General features: G+C 41.1%; 1 protein-coding gene and 1 long non-coding RNA gene across 3 annotated transcripts in view; one reads left to right on the forward strand and one right to left on the reverse strand.

Moving 5' to 3' along the window:
* The first annotated feature begins 442 nt into the window (after positions 1-442).
* Positions 443-13,627, forward strand: part of LOC132379070 (sorbitol dehydrogenase-like) — a 45,206-nt gene continuing 32,021 nt past the window's right edge. The window contains exons 1-3 of one of the 2 annotated variants that reach the window (XM_059946599.1): positions 443-659; positions 9,117-9,150; positions 11,503-11,667. In XM_059946599.1, the coding sequence (XP_059802582.1) occupies positions 603-659; positions 9,117-9,150; positions 11,503-11,667 (256 nt within the window). In that variant the 5' untranslated portion in view covers positions 443-602. The remainder of the gene's footprint in view (positions 660-9,116; positions 9,151-11,502; positions 11,668-13,627) is intronic. The other variant, XM_059946600.1, reaches the window with a different exon arrangement.
* The window catches only part of LOC132379073 (uncharacterized), a 47,616-nt gene continuing 43,158 nt past the window's right edge, over positions 9,170-13,627 (reverse strand). Inside the window, exon 4 of the long non-coding RNA XR_009507285.1 lies at positions 9,170-11,033. This is a non-coding gene — a long non-coding RNA (uncharacterized LOC132379073). The remainder of the gene's footprint in view (positions 11,034-13,627) is intronic.

Raw genomic sequence — 13,627 nt, forward strand, 5'->3', positions numbered from 1 at the left:
ATCCTTGCTTTTATATTCTAGTCACCTGGCAATGAATGTTGACATCGAATTTGCCTTCAACCTGCAGATTAACCTTTAGGGAATCCTGCACAAGGACTCCCAAATCAGGCAGCATCTGTAGAAGGGAATAGGCTATTAGACGCTGCCTGATGCGCAGGGTTCCTCTCATGTGTTGCGCGCTGCTCCAGATTCGGCTCCCTTGTGTCCCCAACTACTTTCCTGAAAAGCCCCAGGAGAGCCTTTTGGGCTATTGGCTGGAAAGCTATGGGGTTCAGCCAATGAAGACCCAGATTTGTAAGTCATGACAACTGAGTATGTCACAGGCGCAAACATCCCATGCTTGAAATGTCACCCCGTTAGTTTCTGTGACGCAACTGCGTTACAGAAATAAACTCCCGGTCCCGAGCTGGGTAACTCATACCGTTAAAACGGTGCAGTGTGCGTTGTGCAGACGGGCTGGACGAAAGGAAGAGAGGAGATAGCGGCGCAAAGAGGAACCTGACAGACGGTAACCTTGTTCAGGAATTCCGAAGAGCGGCAACCGACTTCTAGCACCTTCGAAAGCGTCCATAAGCCGCGAGTGGCAGCAGTCAGAAGCAGAGATGTCGCAGCCGGAGAATTTAGCAGCTGTGCTTTGTGGGCCATGCGATTTAAAATTGGTAATCTATTGATAACGGGCCAGAAACGTCAATTCTCTCACGGTTTCCAGTTTGTGTCCGAGCTGATGGGCATTTCCGGCATTTCTTGCTGTCAGATTTTCAGCCCCTGCAACAATTAGTCACATTATAGAAACATACAGCACAATACAGGCTTTTCGCCCCACAAAGCTGTGCCGAACATGTCCCTTACCTTAGAACTACCTAGGCTTTACCCATAGCCCTCTATTTTTCTAAGCTCCGTGTATCCATCTAGGAGTCTCTTAAAAGACCCTATGGTTTCTGCCACCGGCAGCCCATTCCACACACTCACCACCCTCTGCATAAAAACATCTCCTCTGTACCTACTTCCAAGCACCTTAAAACTGTGCCTTCTCGTGCTAGTGATTTCAACCCTCGGGGAAAGCCTATCCACAGGATCAATGCCTCTCATTATCTTGTACACCTGTCAGGTCACCCCTCATCCAGGTCACTCCAAGGAGAAAAGGGCAAGTTCACTCAACCTAGTCTCACAAGGCATGCTCCCCAATCCAGGCGACATCCTTGTAAATCTCCTCTGCACCCTTTCTATGGCTTCCACATCCTTCCTGTAGTGAGGCGACCAGAACTGAGCACAGTACTCCAAGTGGGGTTTGACCAGGGTCCTGTATAGTCGCAACATTACCTCTTGGTTCTTAAACTCAATCCCACAATTGATTGACCTTGCCTCTCATTGTGATCATAGTGTATTTAATATAACCTGACTTTGCAATTGCGTATAACATGCTGGGACAATAGTCTTAAGTGATATGGATCCATTATGACATCATACTCAGTGCCCAATTTATTAGGCCCCTTCTGTACCTGAAGAGTGGTCACTAGCTGTATGTTCGTGGTTTCCTACTCCTGTAGCCTATCCACTTCAAGGTTCCATGTGCTGTGCCCTCAGAGATGCTGTTATCCCCTGACCTCTCTTAATAACAAGGTGTTCCCACTCACAGACCTATTGCTTACTTTTTTTTGGGGGGGGGATTGTTTCTTCGCAGCATTCTCTGGAAACTCTAGCCACCGTGTGCGTGAAAATTCCAGGGATCAGCAGTTTCTGACATACTGCAATTCAGCAATCAGTCCAAGGTCAAAGTCACTTCGATCACATTTCATCCCATTCTGATGCTTGGTCTGAACTACAGTTGAACCTCTTGTTGAACAAGTCTGTACGTGGTTTATGCATTGACTTGCTGCCATGGCGATTGGCTGATTAGATATTTGAATTAATGAGCAGGTGTACCTAATAAAGTGGCCAGGGAGTGGAGACTGACGTTGCAAATCATGCAGTTACATTGCAAACATGTAAAAACATCCCAGCAAAATAGTCTTAAATTCTATGGATTCTTTGTGACATTATATAAGACATCCTGTTAGAACTGAGATGAGGGTGAATTACTTTAGCCAGAGGGTAGTGAACCAGTGGAATTCGTTGCAACAGACAGCTTTGAAGGCCAAGTCATTGGAATACAGTATTTAAAATGGAAGGTGATAAATCCTTGGCTATTAAGGGTGTCAAAGGTTATGGGGAGATGTTAAGAGAATGGGGTAAAGAAGGGTTAATGAATCAGCCATGATGGAGCAGACTCGATGGGCCTCCTCCTATGTATTATGGTCTTATTATTGTATAATCAAATAGTGAGCGTGGGCTTTATCTAATGTTGTAAAATATTCATGGTAGACACTTTATGGTAGGTAAGTTTCTTGTAGAAGTATAGCAGAGATTAACTAGAATGTTTCTGAAAGAAAGGGTGATAGGGAATGGGAACGGACACTAAAGAGGAGCTGAGATCAGCCAACATCACGTTGAATGTAGGACAGGCTTGGGGGTCTGGTGACATACTCCTGCACATAATTCCTTGCCTTCTTGAGAGATTGGAGACATTAGGTTTGTTTGCCTTAAAGCTGAGAAAATCAGGAAGAAATGTGATGGGGGTATTTGAAATTGGGCAGAACAAACAGAAACTTTTTCCACCCACTGAAAGTTGAACAAACAGCTGGGGTACAATATGCAGTTTAGGTCATCAGACCAGGGAATGAATGTGATAGCTCTAGAAAGGGCGTAGAGGGCATTAACCATATAACCAGATATCAATTACAGCACAGAAACAGGTCATCTCAGCCCTTCTAGTCCGTGCCAAACGCTTACTCTCACCTAGTCCCACCTACCTGCACTCAGCCCATAACCCTCCATTCCTTTCCTGTCCATATACCTATCCAATTCTTTTTTAAATGACAAAATCGAGCCTGCCTCTACTACTTCTACTGGAACTTTACTATCTTCTTTTTCTTCCTTCTCCCCTACATCTTCAGTCTGAGCGCTCGCCTTCTCTATCACCTGTCTATCCTCCCTCACACACTGTCTACAAGCTTTCTCTATTTGTGAACTAACCTCCTCTCTCCTAGACTCTTCAATTTGATTCCCACCAACCCCCCCAACCATTCTAGTTTAAATTCTCCCCAGTATAACCATATAACAATTACAGCACCGATGGCCTGTAATGTGCTGTACTATTCTATTCTATGAAACAGGCCATCTCAGCCCTTCTAGTCTGTGCTGAGTGCTTACTCTCACCTAGTCCCACTGGCCCGCACTCAGCCCATAACCCTCCATTCTTTTTCTGTCCATATACCTATCCAATTTTACTTTAAATGACAATACTGAACCTGCCTCTACCACTTCTACTGGAAGCTCATTCCTCACACCTACCGCTCTCTGAGTAAAGAAATACCCTCTCATGTTACCCTTAAACTTCTGCTCCCTAACTCTCAACTCATGCCCTCTTGTTTGAATCTCCCCTACTCTCAATGGAAAAAGCCTATCCATGTCAACTTTATAACATTCACCAGAATGTTTCCTGAGATGAAGCACTTCAGTTAGGAGGACAGATTGGATAATTTAACAATGAATGGTTGATGCTGTAGCACAGGCATGGGCAAAGTACGGCCCGTGGGCCATATGCGGCCCGTTAAGCTTTTTAATCTGGCCCGCAGAACTTGATGAAATTATATTAATAAACCTTGTTAACGCTTTTTCCCCACAATTCTGGCGTTTTCCCAATAGATGACGCACTCTATATACATTGACCTTTGTTGAGGTGCAGCGTATTACTCCACATTTGCGCTTTACTCTTTGTTCGGCTCGACCTATTTGTGTGAACAGGCGTTCAGCGACATGAACGTCAACAAAGCCAGCCACAGATCCAAGTTAACTGACCAACACCTCAGATCCATCCTGAGAATCGCCACAACAAAACTAAATCCAGACTTTGATGCGCTGGCTAAAAAGGGAGACCAAAACTGTTCCCACTGAAATTAAAAATAAGTTTCTTCGTTGTGTTATGTAAAAAATGCATTTGAAAATATTTTTTTCAATAAGCCTTACATGTTATATGTCATTTCTGTTAAGTGATGGACATGAGTAGTGCGCAGGTGCACGTACATTCTCAAAATAAAAAATGCGCTCCAGATCAAATAACGCGCTCCGCATACTGGCGCGCTGTCACTGTTCTGTCTTTGTGCTGGTCATTGTTGAGTTTTGGCACAGGGTACAATTGAATAAGAAGGAACAGGACAAGTAGACCTGCATCTCCTACCGTTTTTGAAATAAAGACAGTCAGGAGGAGAGTGATGATGATAATATCTTGAAGGATAACAGAATTTTCAGTGCTTTAAAATAACTGTTACTATTAAAAAAAGCTGTATTTTATTCATTTAGTTTTCAGTGTTTTAAAAGTCATTTCAATAAATAGCTAAATACCAGGGACTTCAAAGACAGATATTTTGCTGTAATGCATTTGTTCATTTTCCATTGAAATTAAAGCACATGTTTTCTACATATCCCATGATATTTTATTTTCTCTTATGAGGTGTATTACCAAAACACTCCGTCCATCTGCTCCTGGTCCGGCACCCCTGTCAAATTTTAGAACCCTTTGTGGCCCACAAGTCAAAAAGTTTGCCCACCCCTGCTGTAGCATCATTAAAAGGAGCACAGACATCAGCTATGTTTAGGACAGGAGAATAGACAAAATGCAGAGGGACTGAAGTAAGGAAACTCTCAGGTGATCAGCTAACAGTATAAAAAGGACAAAGCTCCATTTATAAATTGAGACTGAAATGTTTACTTTGGAGTGATGATCTGATCTGTAGTCAAGTGGGTGGCATAATAATTAGTGCCAAAGTATAATGTAATAAGACCATAAGACATAGAAGCAGAATTAGGCCACTCAACCCATTGAATTTGCTCAGCTATTCCATCATGGCTGATTTATTATCCTTCTCAACCCCATTCTCCTGCCTTCTCTCCATAAACTTTGACATCCTTACAAATCTAGAAACTATCAACTTCTGCTTTAAATATAACCAATGACTGTCTTTGGCAATGAATTCCATAGATTCACCACACTCTGGTTAAAGAAATTACTCCTTATCTTTGTTCTAAAGGGACACCTTATGTTCTGAGGCCGTGCCCTCTGGTCCAGACTCCCCTGTAATAGGAAACATACTCTTAACATCCACTTTTATCCAGGCCTTTCAATATTTAGTAGTTTCAATGAGATCCCTCCTCATTCTTTTAAACTCCAGCGGGTACACGTGGGACAGCTGGTGGTTGTGAATTAGGGTTGCAATTTCTGGTATCAACTGCAAACAAGTTCTTCAAAGGGAGCCTGCAGGTTGCAAATCAGAAAAGCAGCTTGAGTGGGAGCTCTGTTGCTGCATTTTAATTTCTGCTGGGTGCATCACAGAAGGTAATGGCTGCCCTGTTCGTGAGCTGGTGATGTTAACCATTATGAACCCTAACAGCTACTCTGTACCTCAGAGCTCCTTCAGGGTGGGACATGGCAAGGGTCAGTTGTTTTGTACGTCAGTCCTCTGCAGTGTTACATTTCACATGGAAACACACTCAGTGGCCACTTTATTAGGTAGAACTGCTCGTTAATGCAACTATCTAAACAGCCAATCATGTGGCAGCAACTCAATGCATTAAGGCATGCAGACGTGGTCAAGAGGTTCAGTTGTTGTTCAGACCAAACATCAGAATGGGAGAGAAATATGAAGTCAGTGATTTTGACTGTGGAATGATTGCTGGTGCCAGATGGGTGGTTTGAATATCTCAGGAAATGCTGAGCTCCTGGGATTTTGATGCACAATAGTCCCTAGAGTTTACTGAGAATGGTGCAAAAAATTTTTTTTTAATCCAGTGAGCGTCAGTTCTGTGGGCGAAAATGCCCTGTTAATGGGAGAAGTCAGAGGAGAATAACCGGACTGGTTCAAGCTGAGAGTATTGGAGTATAAAAATATTATGGAGTATAAAACTTATATTACTTGCTGTGTAACCAAAACTATGTAGTCAGTTTGCTATGCATGTACCCAAGATGAAATGCTAGGAATGTAGAAGACAATGGAGTGTTACTATATGTAATGAGAGGTAGCTAAGAGATGTAGTCAGCTTTGAAGTTTGCTACTTGCTATGCATGTATCCAAATTAATGTAGAAGACAATGGTGTGGTAATGAGAGGTAGCTAAGAGATGTTTTGCTTTGAACTTGTTTGCTGTGTAACCAAAACTATGTAGTCAGCCTTGATGTAGATTATGTAGTTTGAACTTGCTATTTGCTATGCATGTACCCAATTTAGTAGGAGAATGAAATCTTGAGAATGTAGAAGACAATGGTGTGTTGGTGAGAGATAGCTGGGAGATGTGGATTGGAACATGATTAAGTCAATGGGACATACGTGTGGTGCATGTGAAACTGGACCAGGATTTTGCTATAAAAAATGCCGTGTCCGAGGATCGGGGGCAATCAGCGACTAGCTCACTGACTGTCTCAGCTTTGATTTGCAAATTAAAGTTTAACCCTTCTTGAAGAATCTTCTGCGTCTCCTGGTCATTTGTGAGGCATGAAAAGCCACGACAAAGAGGGACTCAAAAAACCAGGCGGAACAACGCGCGCAGAAGAGCATCTCTGAGTGCACAACATGTCAAATCTTGAAGTGGATGGGCAACAGTAGCAGAAGATCATGAACATGCTCTTAGAGGCAACATTATTAGGTACAGGAGGTACCTAATAAAATGGCCACTGAGTGTAGTTTTTATTGTCCGAGTGTTCCTTCTGCATATATCCATTGCAGTCTGCAAACATATTGTTTTTGATAGGCTTTATCAAGTGTCTTGATTTTCTTTTTTTTCTTTAATTTTTTTTAATTGAAGTTCATCATCAAACAAACATTTCCATAAGATGTATTTCAGACATTGTACATATACACCAAATAATCATATATATCACAAATCTCCACAAAGTATTTATCTGAGGTATACACTTATAGAAAAAGGTAGAAAGAAAAAACGAGCAAAAGGAAAGAATTATGTACAAGTAGAGAGTGATTTTTTTTTACAATAGATTCATTGATTTGTGAGAATAAAATCAGGCCTTTGAGGCATTATGTAGTTAAACTATTTATCCCAGTATAAATCAAATTGTTCCAGCTTATGATTGACAGATGCTGTTATCTTCTCCATTTTGCAAATGTCCATTGTAATTTCCATCCATGTATTTAAAGTTGGGCTCTCCTGTGATAACCATTTCCTAGTAAGAGTCTTTTTACCAATCACCAACGGTATATTCATTAAATATTTATCTCTTTTCAACCATTCTTGAGGTATATATCCAAAATATATGGTCTTACTCTCCAAGGGTATTTCACATTTAAAGATGTCTTGTAGGGCATTGTGTATCCCCCTCCAATGGTTTTTGATAACAGGGCGGTCCCAAAAAATATGATAATGATTTGCATTTTGATTTCCACAATTTCTCCAGCAAACAGGGAGGTTACTATTATAATGAGATTTCTGAGAGGGTGCAATAAAATATCTTATCAAGTTTTTCCATCCAAACTCCCTCCATTTCTGTGACCTGGTACACTTCCATTGATACCTCCATATTGTTGTCCATTCTTCCTCAGATATAATTATCCTTCCTTCCTTCTCCCATTTTGTTTTAACGTATGAAGTCCAATGTGTCTTAAGATTTGACAACCCCTTATACATGCTTGAAATGATTCTACTACCATTATCTGAATTATATGCTTTTCTAAAAAGCTCTATCAAGCATGTATTTGCCTTGGTAACATTTTTAAGCATCTTATTAACATATTGTCGCATCTGTAAATACCAATAAAAATCTTGTTTTTCTAATAAGTGTTTCTCTTTAAGCATTTCAAAACTGAAGTGTTCCTTCTTTCATTATATTGAAAAGAACTGTTATTCCTTTAGCAGTCCAGTCCTTAAATCTAGCATCCAATTTATTTGGTGTAAAATCTGAGTCATATGCACACCATTTAAGAATTACAATATCTCCCTCTAGATTATATTCTTTTATTGTAGTTTTCCATATTTTAAGAGTCAATTTCACCCATGGGTTATCAGTAGTATTTATGTACCTTTGCAGGTTGTTATCAGCCAAAATTGCTTGCAGGGGGATGGGATTTTCTAATGACTTTAATGTCATGGCTTTAAATCAGGGCCTGATTTTAAGTTTATTATTGCCTCTAGAGTACCAGGCACAAAATTATCTTTTGATGTTATTATGAACTCTGCTTATAGATAATGCTAGTGGGGTGTTGAGAGTGAATTCCATTAATTTACAGAACAAGATAAATTTTAATGGATGCTAGCTTTATTGAATTATGTAAAGCATAGACACAAGAGATTCTGCAGATGCTGGAAATCTTGAGCAACACCCATAAAATGCTGGAGGAACTCAGCAAGTCAGGCAGCACCTATGGTGGGAAATAAACAGTCATATTTGTGTCTGTCTATGGTCTCCTCTATTGCCATATGAGGCTAAGTGCAGGTTGGAGGAGCAACACCTCATAATCTGCCGGGGTATATCCTCCAACCTGATGGGATGTCGGACATCAATTTCTTTAACAACTCTCCTTTTGCACCCTTCCTTTTGTTATCCCCATTCTGGTGGTTTTCTCACCTGTTCTCCCATCCTCATGACCTGCCTATCACCTCTTTCCTCGTTCACTGCATTGTCCTATCAGATTCCTTCTTCCTCAGCTCTCAGCTACTCACATCATTCCCCACCTCACCAAGTTTCACCTATCATCTGTCATCTTGTACCCTGGCACCATCAATCTTCTCCCCACCGTCTTATTGTGGCTTCTTGTCCCTTCCTCAGCCCGAAATAACAGCTATTGTATAGATGCTGCCTTAGCTGCTGAGTTCTTCCAGCATTTGGTGTGTGTTGCTCCGAATGGTGTAAGCCTGTTCGATGGGTGTGAGTTTGCTCCATTAGTGTAATGGTGACCTACATCAATGCAGAAATTGCCTGGTATCTTTTTTTTTATTGTTGGGAGCAAAATCAGTGTTTGTTTCTATTCCAAGGCTAAGAATTTGCTTTTAAAAGTATTTGTTTTCTCTCATTAGGAAAAGCGTCCAGTCCCGGAACCTTGCCATGGTGGTAAGCATGCTCTTAGGAAATATTCTGAATAAAACCTTCCTCTATTCTTTCAGAATTATTTATTAACCTGTTGTTAGCACTGCAGCATGCCATAGAAATCTTCTGAGTCAGAGATATACGATACTGACACAGGTCCTTTGGTCTGTTGCCACCTAAGATGCTCCATCTCAGCTGGTTCCATTTGCCTGTGTTTGGTGTGTATGTTCAACAAAAAATTTAATTTTATTATAAGATAGTAAAGAGTACAGAGTAGGTTTCAGGCTCTGAGTCTTTCATCTCTCACTATTGTCCTGTCTGGAAAACCGAAGGAGATATGTTCAGTAGTTATAGCACGGTTAAGAGTGGGGTAGATGTTTTTTGGTTTCAACACTCCAACCTAAAAGTCATGAAACAGTTAAGAGTGGAATAGAAACAGCCAGGGCTCTGCAGATTTTGAAAATCTACCCAAAAATACAGGAGGAACTCAGCTGGTCAGGCAGCATCAATGGCAAGGAATAAGTAGCAACATTTCATACTGAGACGCTTCAACAGGACTGGAAAGGAAACCTTAATCTGAAGGTGGGGGGGAGGGGTACAAGCTGACTGGTGATAGTTAAAAGCAGGTGAGGGGGAAGCTGGGTAGATGGGAGAAGGGCAAGGAATTAAAAAGTTGAGAGGTGATAGGTGGAAGTGGTAAAGGACTGAAGAAGAAGGAATCTGATAGGAGATGACAGTAGACCATGGGGAAAAAGGAAAGGAGGTGGAGCACCAGAGGGAGGAGATAGCCAGGTGTGGAGAAGAGAAGGAATAAGAGGAGAGCAAGAACAAGAATGGGGAATGTAAAACAAGAGTGCAGGGAGAAATTACTAGAAGTTGGAGAAATTGATGCTCATGCCGTCAGTTGGAGGGTATCTAGATGGAATATGAGGTGTTGGAAGGAGAATAAAAGAGTAGGATAGCTGCTCTATTAGAGCTGAGCATAGATGTTCCCATGCACCAACTTCGAATTTTTAAAACTTTCCATGGACCTTGTTCAGGAAATTCAAAGCATTATGAGAGTCAGATTTCATCTCTATTTACGATTTTGAGAAATCAAATAATTTTTCTCAATATGTTTTTGAATTTACCTGGAAGAAAAATGAGATTCATTTTAAAATTTGCATTTAATTCTGCAATCGCTGTAAATGAGTGTATGAAAACCTCCGAGTAAATTATAGAGTTGTATTTATAATGGTAGCAAATTTAATTTTAATTATATTCACAGACTTTTATTTATAATTACATCAGACTTTTTCTTGGGCCTGGTTTCTCTCTCTCAGCTCTTCCTAGTACATGTTCTCAAAAATGTACCTCTTTGGCACCTTTGCTAAATTAGGGACCTGTGTGGCAGATGTTTAAAGTAAATGTATTACCAAAGTACATATATGTCATCATATACAACCCTGAGATCAATTTTATTGTGGGCATAGTCAGTAAATCCAAGAACCATAATGGAATCAATGAAAGATAGCACCCAACAGGGTGGACAGACAACCAGTGTGCAAAATCCAACAAGTTGTAACTACAAAAGAGAGAAAAAAAAGCAATAAATATTGAAAACTTGAAATGATGAAAGCGAGTCCATAGGTTGTGGAATCAGTTTGGTGGTGGAGCAAGTGAAATTGAATTATGTTATCTTCTCTAGTTCAAGAGCCTGATGGTCGAGGGGTAATAACTGTTCTCAAACCTAATAGTGTGGGTCCAGAGGCTACTGCATTTTCTTCCTCGTGGCAGCAGCGAGAAGAGAGCATGACCTGGGTGGTGGGGGTTCTTGATGATGGATGTTGTTTTCCTGTGATAGCACTTGATGTAGATGGCCTTAATGGAGGAGAGGGCTTTACCCATGATGGACTGGGCCACATCCACTATGTTTGGAGTTAAGCAAGGAAGAAATGCAACCATGTCTGAATAACAACTTTACACCATCTATCCTTTTATGATCAGAAAGGCTTCCTTTCAGCACTGATATTTATCAACCCATTTGCACTTAAACATGATTAATAAGAACCATACAAACTCTCTGAACAAAGAATAAATTTGAAAACTAAAGTTAAACATAAATGTACTACTTTTATTAAACTGTATATTCTTAATGGAACAATACAGCACAAAATAGGCCCTTTGGCCCACGACATTGTGCCAACTTTTTAATCTCCTCCAAGATCAACTCAACCTTCACTCCCACATAGCCCTCCATTTTCTAATATCCATGTGCCAAATGGCATTCTTTTTAAAAAGCATGTGTTCAGAGTAGTTATGTTTATACTTTCTTCTGTCATTGAATGTTTTCAGCTTTAAAATACATTTAAGTTTTTGTGTTTGGCTGCCTTTCAGAGGTTCTGCTGAAGATGCATTCAGTTGGGATCTGTGCCTCTGACGTCCAATACTGGCAGCATGGCAGAGTTGGAGAATTTGTTATGAAGAAGCCAATGGTTCTGGGGCATGAAGGTGCAGGGACTGTGATTAAACTAGGGTCTGGAGTACAGAATCTTAAAGTAGGTGAGTCCACAATAAAATAGAAAGAAAGGGAATGTTTATGTAATGACTTTGGAAAAGCTTCTAAGTGCAAAACAGCCAATTGAACTGCTGAGTTCCTCTAGCATGTTGTGTTCCTCTTCCATAAGACTCAATCTTCTTCAGCCCTTTAGCTTTTTCACCTATCACCTCCCAGATTCTCACTTCATTTCCCACTCTTCACCTTCCTACCTTTCTCCTCACTTAGCTTCACCTCTCACCTTCTAACTTGAACTCCTTCCCCTCCCCTCACGTTATTCTGGCCTCTTCCCCCTTCTTTTCTAGTCTTGATGAAGGGTCTTGGCCTGAAACTTCAACTCTCTATTCTTTTCCATAGACTCTGCCTGATCTGTTGAGTTCCTTCAGTATTTTGTGTGCATTGCTCTGGATTTCCACCATCTGCAGATTCTGACAGGGTAGATGCAAGGTTGGTGATTCTTCTGGGTTGGGGAGTCTAGGACTGAAGGTCAGTCTCAGAACAAGGGTTTGACCATTCATGATTGAAATGAGAGGAATTTTCATCAGTGAAAGGTGATGATTCTCATCGAGCACCTCCACACCATCCACCAAAAACAGAACTTCCTGATAGTCAAACATTTAATTTCCATTCCCATTCCCGTTCTGAGATGTCAGTCCCTCAGGGTAGAGGAACTACACCTTATATTCCATCTGGGTAGCCTCCAACCTGATGTCTTGAATATTGATTTCTCCTTCCAGTTAAAAAAAATTTCCCTCACCCTCCCTTCTTCTTCTATTCCCCTCTCTGTCCTTTTACCTCTTTGCCCAGGTCCCCTCCTCCTTCCATTTCTCCTATGGTCCTCTTTTCTCTTTTAACAGATTCCTCCTTCTCCAGCCCTGCATCCACCTTGTCAAACTCTAACAGAATGGAAAATTTCAGCAAGGTTAGCAATGATTCATCTCAACTTGTGACAGCTGGATCTCAATCCACTTAATCATTCTCCATTCAGCATCCACACCATCCCAGGAATTGTTGTAATCTATTAGAAATTAATCCTTCCTGAAAGGGGGAGACAAGGTCCATACACAATCTCTCAGAAGCAGGTTTAATAGGGGGCCATACACAATTGGAGCAAGATTTCTCTATATTCTTGTTCAACCCTTTCAGCAATGGAGTATTTTCCAGTTACTTTCCGAATTGTTTCCTGAATCTTGGAGTCTAAACTTCAAATGCACCATTAACACGAGGGATTCTGCAGATGCTGGAAATCCAGAGCAATGCACACAAAGTGCTGAAGGAACTCAACAGGTCTGCAGCATCTGTGGAACAGAATAAAGAGTTGAAGTTTCAGGCCAAGACCCTTCATCAAGACTGGAAGAGGCCTGAATAAGAAGTTGGGTGGAAGGGAAGGTGAACAAGCTAGTAGATGATAGGTGCATCCAGGTGAGAAGGAAGGTAGCATGCGTCGCTTGCTTTGGAGGTGTGTGTGGGTGGGTGGGTGTCACCACACTTTGGCAGCAACACAGCATGCCCACAATTTACTAACCCTAATCTGTATGGCTTTTGGGAATGTGGGAAGAAACTGGAGCACCCAGAGGAAACTGTGATGCTAACCACTAGGCTACTGTGATGCCCATTCTTGTGTTAATGTGGTGAATGCAGCAGCCTGTATTTATTGCTCTGGTTCTGCTGAACCACATTCTCAGTACATTCAGACAATTGAACTTCATGGTTAATGAGACAAAGGATCTCAACGCAAAAGAAGAAATCCTATTATGGAAACCTGAAATAAAACCAAAAAATTTCTAAAAACACTATTGTAAGTCAGGAGTCCTTCAAAGATAGGCACTTATCGGTTAGGTATTATCTAGAGAGAGCAAAACTGAGTTCTCTCCCTCATCCTCTTCCTCTATTCCCCACTCTGACTTTGACCTCTTATCACCTGCCTATCACTTCCACTTGGGTCCCCTCCTCCCCTTTCTCTTA

Source organism: Hypanus sabinus, chromosome 21, assembly GCF_030144855.1.
Source record: "Hypanus sabinus isolate sHypSab1 chromosome 21, sHypSab1.hap1, whole genome shotgun sequence".
Lineage (NCBI taxonomy): Eukaryota > Metazoa > Chordata > Chondrichthyes > Myliobatiformes > Dasyatidae > Hypanus > Hypanus sabinus.